This window comes from Aythya ferina (genome assembly GCF_964211825.1).
Source record: "Aythya ferina genome assembly, chromosome: 7".
NCBI lineage: Eukaryota > Metazoa > Chordata > Aves > Anseriformes > Anatidae > Aythya > Aythya ferina.
In genome coordinates, this window is record NC_140302.1 from 21458351 (window position 1) to 21481609 (window position 23259).

Consider the following 23259-nt stretch of genomic DNA (forward strand, 5'->3'; position numbering starts at 1 on the left):
GGCATACTCAGAAATGTCCATTTCCCAAATGTTTATTCCCCATAGGTCTGGTCCCTCCCCTGCTTCAGGCCGCTCCCTGACTGGAGAACACATCCTGTAGGTACCCTGCAGGGAGCTTCACGGCAGACCCCGAGCAGCAGCATGGTGCTTATGCCACTGCTACTATGATCTGGTGAACAAATGTCCTGTTTGTGCTGGCTCTAATGGGAAGTGCAGGAAAGAGATGAAATATTTACAATAAAAAACATGTTACAAACTATTATTCTAGCTACAGCTGATGCTGTGGATTAGGCAGACCTGGTTTGTGTTTTCCTACAGAGCCCCCTCTTCTCCCCCCTTTTTACATTTTCAAAAAGCCCCGGTGTGCAGGATGTTCCTCCTGCCTCTCCTACAGCACACCCATGGAAGAAGGCCATGAGACAGAAAAGCTGTGGGAGCCTTAGCTATGGGCCTGGGGATTTTCTCCCCAGGGACTTGTGTGTGGCAGGGGCTGGCTGGGCCCCCACAGGGCATGGTCCTTGCTGGCAGCTCCTGTTTTGCCCCTGCGGCTGGGGGTGAGGCTTGCCCTGGTGCTCAGGGCTGTCTGCGGGACTCTGTCTGCGGGACCCTACTCTGCAGGATATCAGGAGAGTTAAAAAATAATAATAATAATAAAAAGAAGACCTTTAGGGTCTTGCTCTGCAGTGACCCAGCCAGCCAAGGATCAGCACCACAGCTGGGGCTGAGGGCAGCACCATGGCTTAGGCCTCACTGCTGCAGCCGGGCCGCAAGGGGTGGAAGTAGAGCTGCAGCCCGTCCACGGGGTGCACAATGGGCACGGTCTGCATGGCAGGGTAGGCGGGGGTGGCCAGCTCCCAACGGGCTGTGGTGACCAGCTCGATGGCCAGCAGCTTGAGGATGGCCTGTGCCAGCTCCTTGCCGATGCAGCTCCGCGCCCCACCACCGAAGGGGATGTAGTGGAAGCGGCTGATGGCCTCTGGCCGGGTTGCACTGAAGCGGTCAGGGTCGAAGCCACCAGGGGGGCTCTGGTAGACGGCGGCTGTCTCATGCGTGTCACGGATGCTGTACATCACGCTCCAGCCCTTGGGGATCTGGTAGCCCTGTGAGGGCAGAGGAGAGGAATGTTAGGCACCTTGCGAATGGTGGCAGCCAGGGACAGCCCTCCCTCCCTTTCCTCTATGTGCATAGCACTTACATCCAGCTCGAAAGTCTGCAGCACTGTCCTGTAGCCTCCGGAGACTGGGGGCAGCACCCGCAGCACCTCCTTGATCACACAGTCCAGGTAGCGCAGGCGGCTCAGCTTCTCCAGGCTGATGTCTGAGGGGCACTGACAGGCTTGGGGCTGGGGACTGCTCTGGGGTTGTGTGGGCTCTGACAGGGCTGGGGGCTGAGGGGAGAGGCCACTGCTGGGCTCTGCCTCCTCCAGGGGGCCTGAGCACTGGCTCTGGTCCTCATGAGTATCTCTGGCCACGGCGGGGAGCTGCTTCTTGCTGTCCCTGCCCTGCGTGGGCAGGGTGTCCGGGCTGGGTCCTGCAGGGCAGCACTGGCACTGTGGGTACAGCTCATGGGACATCAGCTCCTGCCTGATTTTTTTGATCGCTGAGGGGTGCTTTAGTAGCAGGAGGATGAGAGAGGTGCTGGCACTGGCCGTCGTGAAAAAAGCAGCAAATATGAGCTCAATGGCTGATTCCTGGGAGGGAAGGAATGTGACAAGTTTGAATGTCAGTCTAAGCTGGTTGTGATTGAATTGCCTGACTGTCCTCTCCCTTCACAGGTTCTGCCCCTGGGCAGAGGGTCCTCTCCCTGCCTCTGCCCCTGCTCTCCACAGACCCGCTGACCCTCTTCCCAGCTCTCCTCCCAAGATTTACAAACCCTAACAAGAATTTTAACACACATTTTATCATACAGTGACATTCACTTTAAGCATTATGGGTTTTACCTTCATCTGCCGATTCCCTGTTGCGCCAGCTTTTGCCTCTCTGGCCAGCAGGGGTTATGAAGCATGTTTATGTATAGAAAACAGATGCACTAGCAGCTAAAATGGGCTGCATTTAATCCATCTCCAGTTATAATTGACCATTTACTTATGTGGAAGGTGACTCAAACCGACACTCAAGAGCAGGAAGTTAAAGAGTTACCCACAGCTGGGTCTGGAAGGAGAAACCAAAAGCATTGGAAAGGACACCTGATGTCTTAAGGTACCTGGAACAAAGTCTGGTAAGGTCAAGGGTCATGTAACAAGAACCGGTCTTTGCTATTCTCCCCAGCACCATATATTGACTGAACTACACGTTTTTGCCAAAGTGTAGCTCTCAAAGGCATCTTTCAGCTGAACTGAAGCCTCTGAAATAACAAGTCCCTACCGACCCCATCGCACCTCCTGCAGGCATCAGTAGGAACTTTTACATTCAAGATAGCAGACCCAGATGAAAATAAATCTCTCAGTTCCACAGCGTGCAATTAAAAGCCACCACAGTACAATGTGAGACTCTGCATTTTGAAACAATGGCCCTTATGACTCTCTGCATCAACCTCTGATGGTGCTGCCACCCCAGCTGTGACACAGCTGCTTACTTTCTATCCCAGCTGTTACAATGCCAACATGAGCCATGACAGTGAGGCTGCACCCTCCCACAGTCGGTTCTGTCCCCATGCTGCAGCCCAGCTCCCCGTCCTGTGATGCAGGACCTACAGCATTGCTGCTCAGCCACTCAGCCAGTGACAGCATGGTTATGCAGGATGCTTTTTTCTATCCTTCCAAGGTTTAAAACTTTCTAAAAAAGTAGTTTTGACAGAATGATATATTTGTAATATCCTTGATATTTCAAGGCTCTTTCTGAGTTCAGGTCACTAGTGCAAACCAAAGCATATTTAGGAAATTTTTTGAGAAAATTTTCCTCACAAATCATGCAAGGGAAAAAAAAAAAAATAAAATAAAAAAAAAAAAATTAGTAACTAGTGTCACAAATTTTGCAGTGTCTCTCAGGGTTGAATATATCCATGACTCTAGGACAGTTTTGAACTTTCTACCCAATTACACCTGCAATGGATAAGAGCTCTACAATAGCAGATAATAGAGCTATATTTGCAAGCATAGGCGTTTGATTTGCAAGTCATTTTGTTAAATGTAGGCAAGATAGAAAGTTTTATAACTGTAAAGGTACCAGACTGCACATAAATATACTGTCACTTGAACCAGCTGGCCCTAGGTCACTCCATGCTATGTTTAACAACCCTTTATTCCTACTGTTATTGTCTCACTTGTGGTCAGAGCCAGAGCCAGAATGAGAGATCGCGTAATTATCCTTGTGCAATATACATGTGAATACTAACAGAGATTAATCAAGTCTTATCAATCACATTTTGAATCCGGAAAATATTTTCAATAATTATATTATTATAAAAAATATTATAATAAATAATATAAATAAATATAATGAAGCCATTTTAAGAATATACGCTATTTCTAATTGTACTTGATAATCTCTGTAATGTCTTTCAAATACTTCAGAATTTAGAGATTACATTTTTACAAAATACATACAAAACATTTGTCTTTAGATAACTCTCCTTAAATATCTAAATAAACACTAAAACTGTGTGTCCCTTACTTTTAAACTATATTCAGCTGCTGTACCCATACAAAACTGCTTCAAAACTTGTTACATAAATGCAGCGTCATGTGTTGTTGACCGACACAGAATGACCTGGACATATGAATGATGCAGCGCTAATGACAATTTTTTCCCAGGATCTCTGGCAAAGTACTTTTCACTGGGTTTTGTCTCAGTGAGGACTGCTGGGTTCATCCCTAAGTCACAGCGACGAGTCATGTTGCATCACAGCAATCCACAAGCTACGTGATATAATTAATGAGGTGATAGGGAATGACCCAGAACTCATCGTTCCATCCCTGGGCCCATTTTGATGTACTGTCTCAGTGATTTCTGGGCTCCCAGCCCTGAGGAATACAGTGACATGATCTCCATGCCACACTGTGCTAGATGTCAGGGGTTGCCTGAGGAACACACAACTAGCCCTATGTATATCCAAGACTTTATCTGGGAGGTTACCAAGTTCAGAGCCTGAGCACAGCTTTATAACCCTAAACACACACTAAGGCAGGCTGAAGCCAGGTGGCCACAAAGAGGAAGGCAAAAGAGGTGTTTGTTTCCTCTTTAAATACCAGCTCTGTTGCAATGCAAAGACACAACCCTATGAGACCATCTGAGTAGTGCACCACCCACCACCTCTGTGCTGGCGTCAGCGCTAGGGGCTGTTTACACACCTACCCACCCTGGCACCCACTCCAGGTGAGGCTCCCATCCTCCCCAGCACTTTTCACTCTGGAGGCAGATGAGCTGCTTTTCACGCGTGCTGACACTGTGGCAAGCACACAGCTGAGCTCACTGGGCCCAGGCTGTCTTGCTCACACTGGGGATGGGCTCCTCGGGGTTGGCAAGAGGCGGGAGGGAGCCAGCAGCTCACAATGGTCCCTCCACACCGTCCTTGTCCCACCACAACTGTCTTTGTCCCAGCACAGCCCTCCTTCTTTCTCCTACCCCTCAGCCCAAGCCTCTCACAGACATCCAGTCTGAAGGGTTCTGGTTACCTTCAGCTCCTGCATGGTGAATTCTTTGCCATGCTCCTTGGCACTGTTTATTATGAAATCCAGAGCATCACTATGGTCTTCTGAGTTGGTTCTCTGCAGTTTTTCCTGTATAGCCTTCTCCATGAACTCATGTAGCATGTCCCGTGCTTTGATTCCCTGTGGGAGGCAGACACAGGTCAGGGGAGCCCTGGGAATGCCCCCCTCTCCAGAGAGACCAGGGGACCCCTTCTGTGGTCATCTTTAATCCCAGGATCTGTAACAGCAAAAATTGTTTAACCTGTTGCCCAGCCCCAAAGCCTCACAAGAGGTAGCAGCTCGGTGAGAACTGCTGCAAGTTCTTTCAGCTTTCTGTTGCTAATCAAATACAAGTCCTAGGAAACATTTGGAGAGGAAACAACAGCAGCAAGCCCACAGCACTGAATCCAGGGGGGCCTGCAGTGAACAAACTCACGGTCTTGTCAGGTCCAAAGGAAGCTTGTCCGACAGGGGGGGAAGCAGTAACTTAATAAAACTGAGTCCAGGAGGCAAGGCACATCCGACAGCAAAAAAACGAGTAGCTTTTCCAGATACATGTTAACCACACCCAACTGATCTCCGGCTGTGTTGCACTCCTGTGCAGCAAAACATTAGGAAGACCTTCGTGAGCCAACTGAAAAGCAACCTACTGCAAAGTCACAGAGTGTGGATCTGTAGCAAGAGGCCTCCTGCAAAAGCCTGGATCGGATAGTTAGGACGACCAGAAGCTGGGAAGAAGATGCAAAGGATGGGAGTTGAGTTAGGAAGGACTGGACAAAGGAAATGGGAAAGCAAGAGGAAAGACAAGAAGAGATAAAAGTAAGTTAAAGAGGTTGGTCTGGGGCCAGACAAGCTGTGGCTGACCTGAGACAGGATGGAAGCTGGAAGCTCACAGTGGTGTCAGCCTGCAGGACAAGGGGAACAAGAACTTTAATCTGGTGAGAATAGCCACAGGGAAGATGGGGGAGAGCTGGGGCTGGCCGGGTAAGGTGATCCGGTGGGGCAGAGCTCCCAGTGGAAATAAGAGATTGAACAAGAAGAGGTGGAGAGTTGGGCTGGGTGAATGGCCCAAAGCCAGGGGAGGGACAACAGATTGAAATGGGACAGGAGAGGTGGGACACAGGACCAAAACCTAGAGTGGGAGTGTGGGGAGGCAGGTAGAAAGGGGCAGGACAGCAGGGAAGAAATTGGGGGTTGTAAGAGGCAGAGGAGGCTGTCCCTCTGCCATGATCCCCTCCAGGACTCCTCACTGTCTGTCTGCTGCTGGGGGACAAGGGACCATGGACCGTAAGTGGATCTCAAGTCCTCAGCCTGCCTGAGGTGCACAGGAAGGTCCCTGCTGTGACCTTTTTCCTCATGCCCAAAAATGCCTCTGCCATGGGCAAGCATAAGTCCAGGTGGGATGAGATGGGACAGGACCAGGTGTGATGGACTAGCCAAAGCCAAAACTAGCAATGTATGTAGCAAGTGAGAAGAGGCGAGGGGCATGCTGGCAACCTCCAGAGAAGGGATCTGACAAGCCGACAGCTGCACAGCAGCAGAAAACAGAGGTTCAGGGGAGCTGGAACTCATCCTGGAGAAAAGGCTCCAGCAATGCACACGGCAGCCCTGCATTGTACTGGAGGCCATGCAGGGAGGTGCTGGAAGCAAATCAGGAGCAGGACGAGCAAAACATCAGGCCCTCAGCCCGGCACAGGTGCTGCAGCGGTCTTGGCCCTTTGTGGGTCCCCTTAGCAGGCCTGGGGACAGGGGCTCTGTGTCGCCACAGCCTGGCCCCGGCCCCCACACAAGAAGGCGCGGGGCAGGCGGCAGTACCTTGCGCAGCCCGCTGAAGGGTATGTTGAGGGGCAGGGAGAAGAGGTTCTCCACCAGCTGTTCAAAAGTTTTGGCCAGGTCCTTGAACTGCTTTTCCTCTAGGCGGAGTCCCAGCAGAATCCGAGCTGCAATGCGGAAAGTTAAGGTTTTAGCGGAGGAATAAACTGCAATGGAGCCCGGCTCCATGCACCAGCCCCGCAGCTCCCAGCTCACAACCTTCTGGATCCGCGGCAGGTAGCTCTCCAGGGCGGTGCGGCAGAACACTCTGGCCAGGATCTAGGAGCAGAAGGAGGGGGAAGAGAGGCAGGTGGTTAAAGCAGGGGACCCACATGCCACTGAGGCCCAAGCCTAGGCAGGAGGTACCACCTGGGCCGTGTGCCCTGCAAGGCTCACCTTGCGGCGCTGGCGGTGCAGGTCGCCAATGGAGCCGAGCAGGGTGTGGGAGCCCAGGATGATCTGGGTGCTCTGGGGCCACTGTGCGCTGACCAGCGTGTGCTCGCCCAGCAGGATCTTGCGGATGTTCTCGGCACCCGTCACCCGCACCACCGGGCGGCCCAGCAGGTGGGTCTTGAAGACATTGCCGTACCGCTCCCGCCGGGAGCTGTGGAAGCGGGAGCCCTGGGGACGAGCTGTGGGTTACTCCCGGGCTCCCAACCCTCCGTCCCCGTCCCGTCCCCGCACCCGCCGCCCCGCGCCTCACCTGGAGCAGCCAGTGCAGGGTCTCCCCGAAGAAGGGCCAGCCCATGGAGCCCTTGGGCAAGGGCAGGGCGCTAGCGCGGTCCCTGCTGAGGCTCCAGCGCAGCGCCCACAGGTGCCTGCACAGGGCGAGCAGCAGCGCCAGAGCCGCCAGCGCCAGCGCCGCCGCCGCGGGCCAGGAGAGCCCCGCCGGCATCCTCCTGCGGGGGCCGCCCGGGGGCCGCCCGGTCCCTGCCCCGCCGCCAGGCGAGCACCGGGGGAGGCAGCGAGCGGCCGGGCGCTCCGCCGATGGGCCCCTGCCGGCTGCCGGCCCGCCCGGCCCCGCTCGCCTCCTGCTGCCGGTTCGCCCCTCGGCCACATTTATATAGATATTGGCCACTTGCGCCCGATCCACCTTCGGAGATGACGTCTCCGCTGCATATTTAAGCAGCGCGGCCAAGTGCGGTGATTGGAGCGGGAGAGCCGGGGGGATCGATCGAGGGGGAGCGAGGATGGCGGCGGAGGGCGAGCGGGGGCGGTCGGGGCAGCTCCCCCCGGGGACGGGGGCCCCCGGAGCCCCTCTCCCGCCTCCCGCCCGGCCCCGAGGGGCGCCCCCCCGATGGCTTGGCTTGGCTCGGCTCAGCTCGACTCGGCACGGCACGGCACGGCTCGGCACGTCGCCCCCCGGCCCCGATCCCAGCCCCGGCCCCGATCCCAGCCCCGGCCCCGATCCCAGCCCCGGTCCCGGCCCCTGTCCGCCCCGCGCCCGGCCGCCCCGAGGTAAATCAGCAACGAAACCGGGACCCGGGCAGGTCCCAGCGAAACGCGGTCCTAAGGCGCGTTTTAAGGCGTGAAATTAAACACGAACACGGGTAAGGTTTATATTACTGTATTTAGACCGTCAATAACTTAAAAATACAGCGAAATGTACAGTATTTTTTACACGTTCCATTTGGTTTGTATTTGCTAGACATTCTCTTCGTGTCTAAAATAGCCAGGAGGGGACGGTGCAAAGAGACCGGCTGTGGGACAAACGCTAAATAGCGTAAATAGCTAGGATGGGGCTGGCTCTAGGAAGCGCATTCTGACAAACAGATGCGGCACGAAACCAACAGTGGCAAGTCTACTCCTTACTGCAGCCTGGGGAAAGAACCCGGGGTCTTAAAAAAGTACAGTTAGAAATGGTAACCCTGAGGAACAGAAACAAAAAAAGTCACATCATAAAGAACTCAAATGGTTATTTACATTCACAAACTCAAGATTAAACCCTTTCGGAGAATAAAGCCTATAAGTCCTAACGCTAAATAAATATCAAGTCTAATTCTCAGGTAGTTTTCAAAGGTACTAAAAATCAGAAGATTTTTTCATACCTCCAGACTACAAAATGTGGTATACAAAATTATGTCCAATCACGTTAAGGCTAGTATACATTTAATGCAGGAAAATGACAGGCAGTATCTGAAATGCAAGTATCAACGCCAAAAAAAAAAAAACCCAAACATTTAATTAGGAGTCATCCTGAAAACAGCAACTAAAGGATCATTTCTCAAATAATTCCTACCCAGAGCAAAATTTTGAACATCTTGTCTACAGACATTTAAATAATGTATTTACAGTTCAGCTGTTCCACGTACAATGCGACTGAGCTGGTTTTTATTGTACAGTCTCATTTTTCACCATTTGTTTACAATATATAAAATAGTATTCGATCCATTAAAAATACGTACAAAGAACTGTTTACTGAGGAATCTGTATACAACTAATCTACTGCATTTTTCCTTTACTTGGCCAAACAAATGTCCTAATTGATACCACTCTTTGCTTAGTAGAAATAGTGGCTAAGAAATACCTCTTGGCATGATGAGATACAGTTGATTTAGCAGGCCTATGTGTGCTGGGACATACCATTCACTAAACTCCTAAGTTGCTTTACTACAGTCTCTATTAGCTTCTGCTTGTCACGATCATTCTTCCTGAACTGAGCAAAAATGTTGTTCTTTTTGCTAGAGTCTCTCATTCTGGAGAAATAAAAAGCAAAAGATACAAACACATTGGAAACAGTTTGAAAAGAAAAAATCCATCTTTTTTTAGGTTTACTTCTGTTTCTCTTTTGATCTTTGTGCTAATAAGAACCAAAAGGTTACAAAACCTGTGGTCTTAAATTAAACTTCCACCATACAAAGTCATTTCAACAAATATTACTTCACAAATTGCATGTAAGTACTAAGCAAATATCTTTTTATCAAGTATCATTTTAGCAAGAAACAGAGTCTACCAATTGCGTTAGGAGGGAAGCAAAACAAAATTTGTACAAATCATTTGGCTCCAGGTTAAGTTCAGACTCAGTGAACGGGAGTCCTTTAGTTATCATCAAATTACCTGATACTGCTATTGCTAATCTCCAGCATCAAAGGAGTTTAAAACGAAATTTGTGAAATAAAATAAATTGAAGCAACAATACTTTGTAACAATAGCGGTGATACGTACCCTCTGTGAACCCTGCAAAACACACATTCGCGGCAGGCCAGAGAGGAAAGAAAACACCGTTAGAAAATGCCTTTGCATCCCAGCGCGCGGATCCAGCTGTATAAAACAGGCTGATGCTCGGCTGGTGGAACCGCGCCGTCCCTTGCCCCAGCCCACTCGCGGGGCGGCTGAAAGCTCGCCCTGGCTCCACGACAGCGACAGCTCCCGCATTTCTTGCCCATGCAGCGGCAGCTTAGGAAGCCGTGGCTCCGACCAGCGCTCAGGCTCAGCCAGCAGCTCTGCAGGGTCCTAAGCATTGGGCAAGCACAGCCGTGGGCTTTCAGATGCTGGGGAGGGTGGCCCCGGCCCCAGCCCCAACCTCACAGCCCCACACTTACTTCTCCAGCAGCGTGAGGGCTGTGCTCGGGTTGACCCGCAGGTATTTGGAGGTGGCCTGCCCGTAGTCAGCCAGGTAGGTGGACCAGTCCCACACCATGAAGAGGTCCAGGAGCTGGGGGGGAAACGGCAGGTGAAGGAAGCCAGTATGTAGCTGCAGCCTGGAGCCCCTGCTCTGTGGGCAGGAGGCACCGGGCCAGGCCCTAGAACCCCTGCATCCCACGCTGGTTTCTCTCCTGAGCGCCTTTCCCTCTCCCTCTGTGTGTCGGGAGGCGGCTGTGCAGGGTCAGCCCTGGGAGGGGATGCTCGTGGCTTCCCTCTCTGGTGGTCTGGGGGCTTGATACACCGTTGGCAGGTAGAAGGGGACACTCGCGGCTGGTGCTGCTCTCAGTACATTAAACCAGGGGGGCAGGTAGTCTCAATTAAGTGAATTAAACAACCCCTGCTGGACTCTCCATGGTGACTGATCTCCATGACTCAGCCCCGAGTGCTGGGCACACTTCTGGCTGAAACAAACTCAAAACACTTAAACTGGGGGGTGGGGAGTGGGGTGCGTGTGTGTCAAAAAACCTCCAAGCACAGCCCCATGTCTGGCCGCAGTTTCAGACTGGGCCTTTCATTCACGATCTTGGAGCTGCCATTCAGCACAGCAGCTCACTTTTATGAGCAGACACAATGCCTCACCTCTAGCAGCCCTCAAAGCCAATTCACCCCTCAGCCAGCCCAAACCCCTGACTCCCCCAGGACGGCCATGAGACAAACAGGCCAGGCACTGATGGGTGCAGGCAGCCCCGCTCGGTGGAGCCTTTCCCACAGCTATCTGCAGGCTGAGCCGGGGCCCCGCTCCCAGAAACATCAACGGTAGGACACCCCCAAGCTTTCCCCCCTGTGTCTGGTGCCCGGCCTCATCCTGCTGGTGCTGAGGGCTAATGTGGGCTTGTTCTCAGGCTGCCCTGTGTTAGCCAAAGCTGCTGCTACAACGAGCGTGGGGAGCCATTAGCAGCGCTATGTCCCAGCTCCAGGGGCCCAGGGTGGCTCTGCTGAGCTGGGGCCTCAGGGCAGCCCAGAGCCCCTGCTCGCCCGGAGTTGGTGCCTGGAACAGTGAGGTGGAAAAGGACTGCCTGTGACAAAACCACTCTAAGAAACTTAACAGACTGCTGCAGGTTGTATAATTTCACTGTTTAAATAAAGAATCCTTGCCACTTCAAACATTTGCTTCTGCTGCCTCTAAGCCAAACCAGAACTGTTACAGCAAGGACACACTCTGCAGCTTCAAATTTACATGGTTTCTAACTGTGTCACCTTTCTAACCCCCCCCTTATGTTCTTTTCAAATAAAGCATCTGATTTAAATTAATTACTTTATAATTAATTAATCCTCCCATATATGTAATAAAATCTTTTATGAACACGCAGTAACATTTCCTGGCTTTATAACAGACTTCTGAAATAATTATTGCTCAGTCCTTCCAAAGTCCACCAAAGACCATTAAAAACCTCAATGACACCCCTAGCTTTACATTTTCATACCCCATTTGGGTGAAAAGCATATAAAAGGCAAGGAGCCCATTTCATTTTCTATTGACTACACATCCATGATAACTGTCAAGGTCAAATACAAGCAGTTCTTTCTCATAACGTCCTTTCTCAGGATGATCACCATCAATTCTCCTATTGATCTGGAGAGAAGAGACTATGCCTTCAGTCACTAAGCAAACAGACTTGGCCTGAGCTATCACACTCTGATAACTCAGGAATTAGTGGCATTTGTGAAACCCATGGCCTCACTTGCTGCTGCATGTTACTCACCACTTATTACCTGTGTTACACCAGTCAGTAGCGCCCAGCCACAGAGGCTGTGCACTATATTCCAAAGCATGATCAAAAGAGCAGAAAGTAGGACAATCAGATGTGCAACACAAGCTGGAGAGGACAAAGCTGACAGCCACAGGAACACAGACCATGTAATCTGGAGACTTCATGTTCCCTCTCTCTCACAGAGAAGCAAATGGAATGTATTAATAAATTACTACCAACTACAATGCCATTTGTCATGGGCTCCACATGGGAGAATGCCAATGTTCTCAGCAAATCAAAGGTGAAAGATTTCATTTCTTAATCCCATTGTAACATTGATACTGATTGTGGATACATTCTAAACAACTTTTTCGGTGTCCCTTCAGCAACAAAGCCACTGATCACTGATAGTGTTGTCAAGTTCAAAGAAACTTTCTTGTCAATTTTGCATGAGTGATTTTCATATCACACTTCCAGCATCTCAATCAGCCATCTGATTGTCTTGTGGCTCTGGGACATCTTAGTGCTACTGATGGTGGGGGTGGAAGATTAGACCTAATTTGTCACCTGATCAAACACAGATAGGCATGTAGGGCTCTAAACAGACCATGCAGTCTGTTGCTTTTCAACTCGTGAGGTAAAACAATGTCCCAAGACAACATGAAGCACATTCTGTGTGCTCCAAGGCAGTCCTGGCTCTGAAGAGTGAGCACTGAAAACACTATCAGCAAGGGGGATGTGCCCAGCACTAACACAGCTCCCTCTTTTCTCCGCACTTGGTCAGAGCTGCACACAACCAGCCTCATGCTAGTAAGTCTCCTAAGTTAAAGCAGCTGTCATGACATGTGGCAGGCCACGTGAAGGACCAGGGACATGCAATCAATTGACACATGCTATCCTATCATAACTCCCTTCCCTCCTGCACACGTTTAGGGGCTACATCATGACAAATGTGCCCTGCTGCTGCAGTAAATGTGACAGAGGACCGCAGACATTGCTGAAGATTGGACTGCTGCTGTGCACAATTACATACTGTGTGTTTTGTCCCCCTTACAGCTGCAGTTCTGCACTGCAGCATATTGCTGTGTGTAATGGGCTTTGACAGCATGTACTGTACACTGTGGGTGGGCAAGAGCTGCCTGGTGTGCAGCTCCTCGGATCTGTGTCCTGGCCATTCATATCACCTGCATCTGGCTTGGCACTTGGCAGACGTACAGTCAGCACAGGCGCTTTGCGAGGGGACTGTGCTGGCAAGCAGCCACCAGCAGCCAGGACTGTCTAGCAGAAATGATAGTTCCTGGATCACCACACGTATGGGAAATAACTTCAGTCCTCCCATACGCTTCCCTTTAGTGCCGTCACGAATTTATCTTCAATCCCCCAGCCATGCTGCAGAGGCATCAACTCCACAGTCTGCTTCAACTTCTGCTGCTTTGCTCATTTACACTGTCTTCTACTATAAAAAATGTGTGCCTTATATAAAGAATATTTCTTTTAGATAAAAACAGAAAGACCTCTATTAAGCTGTGACTGTCTTGATCACAGGCGTATGATCTGGAAAACAGTCCATCCATTCAAAGACACAGACAAATATTTGGACTACTACATATAATTTGAACATAATGAAACATTGGCCTACCTAATTCTTTGGTAGATGAATATGATTTTAGTAAAGGATAAAGATATCTTGAACTTTATGTACAAAGACTCTTGAAAATAAGAACAAGAAGATACAAAAAATCTAAAAATCTTCTTTTTTTTTTTTAATTCATGCAAACAAATAGCTACACTAAATCTATCAAGAAAACTAACGCACGGCCAACTCTTCAATAGAGAATTAAAAAAAAAAAAAAAACACACAAGGTTTTCCCTATATTTTTGCTGTATTTTCATTCAAAATAGACATATATTAAAATAATCTTACAATGTGTCAGGGCCTAGGCGTGGACAATACCACAAGGAAAGGGAACAGCCTTTGGTAATATTACACAGTATTCAAGGTGAAGATATAATGGAAATATTTTGTGGATTTGGCTTGACATGCTAATGTAACTCATACTACAGAGATGTAATATGAGGGGTATGTTAAATTCCACTGAAATAAAAGAAGGTTGTAAATTTCGGAGGTTTTAAATATTGTAATTACTACTCATGCGGAAAAATAAAAATACTATTTGTATCAAGGGCAAGTCTATTTGTATAAATACTAGTTTTGCCAAAAAACGTATCAGCTACAATAAAACAAAACATTTTGGGAATATAAATTCAGGTGAGCTTGTTGCATGTTTTCTCAGTTGTAAGGTATAAGGTACAGGAGAATTTGCTCGTGCAGTGATAGCCCTTATTGTGGCAACTAAAATCAACCTGTCAGAGGCCAAATTAAAGCAGCATTTCCCCACTGCTGTTCTACCCACTAAGGTTGTTACTACTGTCACAAGAAATGAAAACATGATGTACTAGCTAGCAAGGAATAGTCCACAGTGACATGCACTGTATTAAGAGAAATACATGGACAGAGCAAATCCTGGCAATAAATATATTCCTGCCTTAAAAACTAGACAAAGTCTATAGCATAGCACATCACATTTGCACTGCTGGCTGCTATTTCTTCAGTTAGAATGTGCATTTATTGTATTTAAATTACAACAGAAAAAAATGTTTATTTTGTACATGTATCTTTCCAAACTTAATGTGTCCAGGAAATACTTCAAACTGGACAGAAATCTTTCCCTTTACCCTCAGAGTCTGGAAGCAGCGCAACCCATTAGCTGTTAGAAAGCCAGCCACTCCAACCCAAGGAGCCACCTGATTGTTCCTGTATAGCATACTTACTCTGCTATGCAGAACAATTGTGCACTTGCACTCTCTTTATCCCATAACAACCATGGAAGGTAAGAGTAAGCTAAGACAGGCAATGTTATACCTGAGAATTTTATAATGAAACAGAATATGTTTCCATAGGAGCAGGGGAACTGATTTTCAAGCCCTTCTGACAGGGAACAACTAACAAGAGTTTGCAGAGAAGTGTGTGTGTGAATCTTTACCAAGAAAGACAGGAACATGAGAAAAGCTCTACCCTCTCCAGTAGACCAGATGGAGTGTCCAATAGACTGTCCGCTTACTGACACTGACAAGGTAGATAAAGCTTAAGTGTCTTGTTGCTGCGTTACAATTGCATTTTGAGTGATACCCTAGAATACTTGGATTTTCTAACTTTCTGTACATGCCTATGTATTTTCTAAATACCTTTTGCATGTCTAATGTAAGCTTCCTCTGCTTGAAATATACACCACTTGGAAAAAAAAAGGTGTTTAAATATACTTACATAAAGCACTAGAGTGCTTTATGTAAGTATACATAAAGGCTGTTCCCTTTCTACTCTCTTACATCATGCAGATAAAATTGCTATTTTTAATCGTAAAACTTTCATTTTAAACACAATGATATTATTGTAAGACATACTAAACTACTTTTCAGTCAAAATAAGTCCCACTTCAAGGACTTGATAGCTAACGTGTTTTTTTTGTTGTTGTTGTTTTTGACACAATGCATTACAATACTGATGCCATGGGTATAAAAACATCTTGAGATTTCAGGGAAAATTTTAGGATTTTAAGATTCTGTTTCAAATGGGGCACTTGCATCTATTCTTCAAGAACTCTTGCCTTCCCCCCCATCTAAGTGATACGGCCATGTTTGTGTAGAAATTAATGGTAATCACGTCTTAGTAAAGCTTTGCCTTAATATTACCTTAAGTCCTGAGTATCTCATCTGTGTTCCTGTATTTAGGCCATCTTGTAATTACTTGAGAATGTTATGCACTGAAAACTGTTGGAATCAACCATCCGGCCCTTTCAATGCTGTTTGAACCTCTGTCACATCCTTGGCTATCATACAGATGCCCTTTCCTTTTTACTTTCAGGCAACTGTCAGGAATAATCTTGGGAGAGAATGCAACTTTGGGAACTAGCTGTCCACAGAGTCAACATTGACACAAGACAACGAAAGGGGCTTTGCAGAAAGAAATGGGGTCAGTGTCTGTTCACATTTTTCTAGTATAACCAACACTATTGGTGATGTCTAATTTAAAAGTATCAAGGTAGTTTAGTACAAGGCAGAATGGTGCTGTTATCTCTTCTGAACTATCAAGAGTGTCAGCAAAAAGCTTTGGTTGTACAAGTAGGCACCAGTGATTCAGCAGCTGGAGATAAAAATGAGAAGTTGTGCACTCAGCATCCTGCTTACCTTCCTGTGAATCCCAATATTCCATCAAAAGAAAAGTAATTCTTATAACATATAATTCTTGGTTATGTCCTTCTGGGCCCCCTCTCCTTGCTCAAAAGCAGAATATTTCTAATGCTAAACAGTTTATTAACCCCTAATCACCCTGTTACTTCTGAATTTGATTGCATGTGTAATTACCTTTTGTCAGGTACAATTTGCCTGATAAACATGTCAGAACACTTGCTGCTTCGTCTGTTGAAACAGATAAATGCTGTCTTTCCACAGCCTTGGGGCATAATTAACAGGGGGAAAAAAAGGCAGTTATAAAAACACACAGAAGCTGATTCACTCCGGCAGGAGCTCCCAGCAGGCCGCAGCCAAGGCCTATTTCGTGGCCGCTCCGCTTGCCTGAGCGCTCATTGAGTTCAGCCTGCTGTGACAGGGCAACGGGGGCAGCCCTGAAAAATGGGGATTTAAAGCACGATTCCACATGAACTTCAAAAAAAAAAAAAAAAAAAAAAAAAAAGATGATGCCTGTTTGAGGTCAGAACAAAAAACAAAAAACAAAAAACCCGAAGTGAAGCCGCAGATACTGATATTGGGCCTTGTCTGCATTACATGTTACACGCTCACGTAGACTTCTGGGATGGGACCAGTAAAGGAAAAATCAAAAGCGGATCCAAACAAAATTCAGGAAAAGCAAAGAGGGCAGGAATTTTTTTTTCCCAACATCTTTGTGGCATCCGTGGACTCTGTTGCTCCCTATAGTGTTTGCAGGTTATGCACCCACACACTATGGGGAATGCAAAAAAAGAAATCCTTACCTGACCTCTGGATAACCCAAACAGGAGATTAGCCCATTTCCAAGCAAAGCAGGTTGTCACACTGTTAGGCCAATTGCTTCTATTGACACTTTGCATAAACATCTTACACAGGGTGATCAGAAAGGACTGTTATGCCATTAACGCTCTTTTTATTTTTTTATACCTAAGCCTTACAGAATAAAGGCCTTTCTGAGTAAGGGATAACAAAAGGGTCAAAAGGTCACAAACATTCTTTTAAGTAGGTAAAAATCTGGGAAGTTTAGATTCGTTGAAAAGTGCAAATTGGAACTTTCCTGAATCCTGCGGCATTCCAGCACAGACAGCTTTCTCTAATTTTACTTCTATCGCATTCATTAATCTACCTAATTGTGCATTTTTACTTTTACTTATAAATAAGCAAAAGCTCAAATCTTAATTTTAGGAAATAGCAAACTGTCTAATCTTCTCAGCTTATCTCTGATCTAAACAGATTTAGACATTGCCATTGAAATGCTCACGGGGAACAGCGTGAAAATACAGTGAATTTTGCTTGAAGTGGTACAGCTGAACAGTCTCCTACATACAGTTTTCACCTATAATTTACACCGCCTGTGGTTTGCATTGTCTACAGAAAAATATTCTATATTTTCCTTTGTTTTCTTTTTACTTTGATCAGAGATGGAAACAATCTCCCTTTAATAGTATAAAAGCCACCTGCTGGGCATTGCAGACTACAGCTAATTGGTAAATTCTTTGAAATTTAGATATAATGGATTTTGACCTCTTTAATTAAAAAAATCCCAAAGCCTAGGACACTGCTGAGCTCTGCTAGGAAAGGATTGATGCTAACCATATACAACTACAAGCTATTACAATTTTTTTTTTTTTTTTTTTTTTAAGACAGAATACCAAAATAATATTACAATTTTTTCCTTGAGGATGCACAGCTAGAAAAAAATCACTGTGACTGCCATCTATGTATCATTTAATTTTTTTTAGATAAAATAATAACAAGTATACTAACAATACTATTATTAGTATTTGTATTGGAATTGGGAGCTAAATTGCCCCAAAGATGAATGGGACTTTTTCGTTTTAAAGACAGCAAACTCACAGAAGCCATTCACAACCATCTCACTCCTCAAAATTCCCCCCCCCCCAAAGAGCTCATATTGTACTTATAGGCACCTTCTATTCAGAAGAACAAATGAGTTTGCTGACCGAAGAGGAAACATGTCAACCAAAATTGTTATTTCGTAACTTTTGACATAGTATTAACCTTTCAGTGGAGCTATAATCTCATCTGCTTGTGAACTCTAAGGCAACACTGTCTTCCTTTTGTTAAAACACTTATTTATACTCTGCCCAGTGTAATGGGGCCATGGGCTATGACAGGGACTCAGTCTGCAGTAAGACAGCTACAAAACAAAGTTGTTTTTTTGTCTCCATTTCATGCACAAGTACACACAAATATACATTAAACAGGTATACACTTATTTCCAATGAATTAATAAACAACCCTCTATAAATAGTAAGGTAACATCCCCATTAGTTCACAAAATGTTAGCTCCCTATTTATAAAAGCATGCGCTCCATGAAAACTCTTACTAGAGTGGAACTAAAATGTTAAGGACCAGAATCAGAACTGGACAAAGACAAAGCTTGTTCACTCTAAACATTTCCATGTTGCAAAGGAACAACAGAAGTATTTTAAACATAGGTATCTAAACCTGGCTTACAAGGAAAAAAAAAAAAAAAAGACAGCATTTGCTAACTGTAGAATAACACTGCACCAACGGAATGCAATTATCACTTCATCAGTTGGTGTTCTTTACTGCTGACAAATATCTTGTTAGCCTGGTTAGCAAGTCTGCCTGCCACTTGCCAAAATATTTTGTTTTATTTACTCCTGGTGACTAATTTTGTGAACGTGGTGAATTTTAAAATCCCCCCCTACTGATCACATAACTGGAATAACACACTTTGGTTTTGTATTTCAAAGTGTAAATTGATCTCTTGATCTGTGAATGTCTCCCTATAGTTTATGCTACCTTTTTTTCTGGATTGGTAGAGCAAATGCATTTTCAAAGTGATGGTATGGGGATTTAGCTATGCAATTCCCATTAGTGTCAATGGGGGTCGCAGGCTAAATTCCTAGGCAATGCTTTGAAAACTGAGCCCCGGATTTTCAAAGGAAGGATAGTTTGTGTTAGAAAGGCAGTTTCTTTAAGTTTTTAAGCCACTGCATTAAAACGCTCCTTTTTTTAAATTATTTTTTATTTTTTAAGCACTATGCATGTACAAATTGGGTTTAAACTGGGGACATTTAAATGTTTACAAGAATGAAACAGTTTTATATTTAAATGCTTACATCTGTTTCGAATTTATAAGTGAAAATCATATCTGTCACTATCTTGAATGTTGGGTTACAATCTTTAACACATGTGCGTAACATGTAAACTCAGCGGTTATGACAGCCAAACCGCTGGGAATTGTTGTTATGCTAAGAAAAAATGAGAAGTTACTTGTTTTCAAATATATCCTTTACAACCTAAGTTCTCCCAAAGGGCAGAATACTTTCCTAAAATCTGGACCTTCAGGTACACTCTGACAGATGCCTGATCTTGTTATGTACATGAATATTTTTTGGCACTTGAAATGAACATATTCCTGCCTGCAAAATAAAATGCACACTGTTGAGGACATGTGAACAAGCTTGTTGCTGTTATCATGACTAAAACAAACACCAAGACTTCAAGCAACCAAAGATGTAACTTCCCAAGAAAGTCACTCAAGTACAGTCATTGAGGCAAATATAAATAGCTAAGTCCCAAGCAATATAGAATGTAGCAACAAGTAATAGATATTCAAAGAAGACTCGTTTGATTACGGTGTGAATGTTTATTATGAAGTGCGTTCTTCTTCATCATTAACGAATAAACTGGACTAGTAGCAAAAGAACTGTCTTTTGAGCCCAGAAACAGGCAAGTGTTTGAAAAGCAGAAGCCTGGCAGACAGTCAGGCTCCAGAGGGCACGGGCTCTGGCCAAATTGCTCCTGTCAAGCCCATCAGCCTGTACATGCAGTGCCTTTAGACAAAGCATAAAACTATGTCAGTGGTAAAATTTGTGTGGATTAAAAATTGCGTATTATGCAATATTTGGGTCCTTCACCAATTTTTTTTTTTTGTTTTTGAGCTCCTGACGCTAAGGCGTACTCCTACCAGTAGCATGCAGGGAGCAACAAGTGCAGCCCCCAAAACAGAGCTTCTGCCTCTGATGTGATCGGGACTTTGAAAATATAATTTCAGTTGTTAGAATCGTGAAGTCTTTGATATATCACAGTTAAATTTAAAGCTGTCATTTTCATTTTTCTTTTTTCGTTTTTAAACACAGACAGGTGTGTGAGTAGTGCTTGAACACGAAAACTTACCACGAACACTAGTATCTGACAAGGGAGTTTTTGCAGCACAGTTTATTTAAACTTAAATTATCAATAAACAGTTTTTTTAAATGCATGATACTTATAACAGGCTTGCTTTCAACTATTTGGTTATCTATGAAATAAGGCCTTAAATAGCATGTTACTTGGCACAGTACCTTAAACACATTTCTTGAAGACTTAAGCTATAATTTATCTCAGTTGTTCCTGTACAAATACATTTGAGGTATATTCAAAAATTTTTAAATCAAATGTCAAAGTTAACTAATTTAGAGACAGCAGGACTAGTTAAAATAATCTAACGGTGTAACTGGAATAAAACTTACACACAAAACATCCTTCACAATGTGTTGTGGAAGTGAAGACACTTGTCCTATCTGTCACATTTAAAATTTAGCAGTAGCCATGTGAGTAACCCTAGATATTGACAATCTCACCAAACATTAGGATACATATTGTACCATGGGAAGTCATTTCCTGACAACTGCTGTTTTGAACTAACTAATCCAAACTGTCCTTGCATACCTGTACACCTAATGCATAAAGTCAGGCTGTTGTACTCTGGAACTATACATCTGTAGTGGTCTGTCCAAGTATAATTGTACCTTCACGTTTAAATTTCAGTTTGATTACTTCTAGGGTTGAAGGAAGGAGTTAAAGAAACACAGTCTTGGCCCACCAATGTAAATGGATGCCTACAAGTAGACAAGTAAGCATGACACAAAGCCATGGCATCAGGCTTGCATTCACAAGGATGCAAAGATGAACCATGTTCGCCCTTTGTATGAAGTTGCAGCTTGCAAAACTGACCCAGGAAGCAGCTAACCTAGCTACTGAGAGTTAGCTATTTAGTGTCAGGATGAAATATTTCCTTTTCCTAGCTGTCAAGTTATTCCTTGCCATATTCACACTCAGACCAAAACACTAGATCGAATAACGTATCTCAGGAAAATACTGAAATTACATTGTTAAAGAGACTGAGGCTTTCAACATTACAGGAGGATATACATCAGGTCTATAAAGTTTATGAACATCTTCCTGACTGTGCAGCACATGGTCTCCACAGAGTTCAGTGATCTCCAGTGTGTACTGAAACACATCACCTCCAAAAAGGTAACTGCAGCTTTTACAGCAGGTACGGACAAATTGTTTTAATGCAACAGTTTTAGTAATTTTTGAATCTATAATTTGTTTAATTTTAAGATGTGCACAGTTCTTGAAAAGCAACAAATCTAAATTTAAAAATCATAGTGCTCAGGACTCTTCTCTTGGCCACCTGGCCAACAAAGCCTCCAGCGTTTCACATCCAAGTTAATGTAATATTCCTCTGAGGCTGTATTTGCTCTGCCTTTGGTCACTTTCAGTGACTCTGTCTCAGAGCACCACCACCATACCATCCATGTTACATAAGGTCTACACTTCAGTTTTAAAGAACATGTATAGCATACTAATGGTATTTGTAAGTGTAAAAAAATAATTATCAGCAGTAGCACAAGTAAGTTTCAACCAGAACCGAAATCTAAGGCATAACAGACAATAAACCAGCATCTTTTTTGTTTGCATCCAGGAACAAACAAAAATCCAATGCAATCCATAAGGCACAGATGCTTACAGATGTGCTCACCATGACTTTACTGTAAACAGATAATTGTTTCTTCCAAAGTAGTGCATTCAGAGTATGCTTGCATACCCACCCTTCACAGCAGATGAAGTTACATCCCTTAGGGAAAGCTATACTAGACCTGGGAACCACTGGACAAGGAATTCCACAAGCAGTAGCTCAGGAATGTAAATATAGACAAGTTAAAAGCAAAGCCAAAATCACTTGACTAAAGTTTCCTATTCTTTCCTGGACAACCTTCACTTTCTTCTTCAGCTACCACAAGTAGTTTACTTCCACATTTATATCTGTCAGATGACTCAAAATATTTTGCAAACACTGCTGCCTATATAAAATCTTGGTATCTGTTTTTTTGTTTGTTTTTCTTGCCTAGATAACTTGGTTTAGCAAAGGTCTCTGAGCCTAGTAAGTTGCAGTAACAAGAAACCTGGATAACTCAGAATTTGTTTTTGTTGGCTTTTGAAAAAGATCTTTCTTTTCCTGTTGTTATATTTACAAATGTTTTACGAAAACCCCTGTCTGCTCAATGTCAATACCTAGTATTACTTCATTTCTAAGAAACACATCTTCCAGAATTTATTCTTAGAAGCTGATCCTTTTCCTTTTCTCATCAATTCTCCGGTGACAACATTTTCTGAAAATTTTTAATCTGAAAAGTTATTTTTACAGTTGCTCCAGAAGAGAGAAAATTTCCAAACTATACACAGTATGTAATTTGTAACAGTTACTCTTCATACATTAGCCCCAATAGATCCCAATACACGTGGAACCTTGCTGGGCAGTGATGGCACAATTCAGCCTCTAATGCCTCCTGCAATCTGAAAAACTCTTCCCCTGATCTTACTTGCTACCTTGAAATGTTATCCCCTTCTGGTCAGTAATCCTGTGCTAGATTCTTTTGCTTCTTAAATGAACATTATTCTCACCCTTTATTGACTGACTGCATCTATTATCACATGTAAGCAGTGTTAATCCTCTAGTAATTAACACCCTTATTAAAGTAATTTTAACCCAAAGAAGTTTAAATCGCATTATTGGTTTTATTTAATTAAGCTATGGAGACTGTTTTACACTGTCATTTGAGTTTTCAGCTTGCCTTTTCCAACCTACCAGTTAGGCAGCTTTCCTCCATTGCCTGCCTATTTCCATTCAGGAATTATTCTGCATTACTCTGTTTCACTAGGAACTTTTTTCAAGTGTCCTCTGTGTGAATGGATGCAAGACTTTGGCACAATACTGAACAGATAACCTTCCCCCAAACTATCATCTGGATATGTGTTTCAATGACATTAGCAAAATTAGGATCAAATCTGTACTTCCATAGGACCCAATACCCTGTCAGAGCTTAAAATGAGCAAGCAACTTTTACTGTCCTCATACATGTTGAGTAAGGTAA

General features: G+C 44.9%; 2 protein-coding genes across 15 annotated transcripts in view; both read right to left on the bottom strand.

The window, feature by feature from the left end:
* Positions 1 to 642: 642 nt before the first annotated feature.
* Positions 643 to 7334, bottom strand: CYP26C1 (cytochrome P450 family 26 subfamily C member 1; the record flags this gene model as incomplete). Its single annotated transcript, XM_084526839.1, has 6 exons — positions 643 to 1100; positions 1196 to 1690; positions 4613 to 4768; positions 6443 to 6718; positions 6836 to 7060; positions 7143 to 7334. 6 exons carry the CDS (start codon positions 7332 to 7334, stop codon positions 741 to 743), a joined length of 1704 nt encoding a protein of 567 aa, XP_084382965.1. The 3' UTR covers positions 643 to 740.
* A 656-nt stretch (positions 7335 to 7990) lies between these two features.
* The window catches only part of EXOC6 (exocyst complex component 6), a 123649-nt gene continuing 108380 nt past the window's right edge, over positions 7991 to 23259 (bottom strand). For 4 of the 14 annotated variants that reach the window (XM_084525698.1, XM_084525695.1, XM_084525690.1 and 1 more), the window contains 2 exons: positions 9982 to 10094; positions 7991 to 9135 (listed from right to left, as the gene is read on the bottom strand). In XM_084525698.1, coding sequence (XP_084381824.1) covers positions 9003 to 9135; positions 9982 to 10094 — 246 coding nt within the window. In that variant the 3' untranslated portion in view covers positions 7991 to 9002. Of the gene's footprint in view, positions 9136 to 9604; positions 9617 to 9646; positions 9893 to 9967; positions 10095 to 23259 lie in introns of those variants that run through there. The other 10 variants (XM_084525691.1, XM_084525684.1, XM_084525692.1 and 7 more) reach the window with 5 other exon arrangements.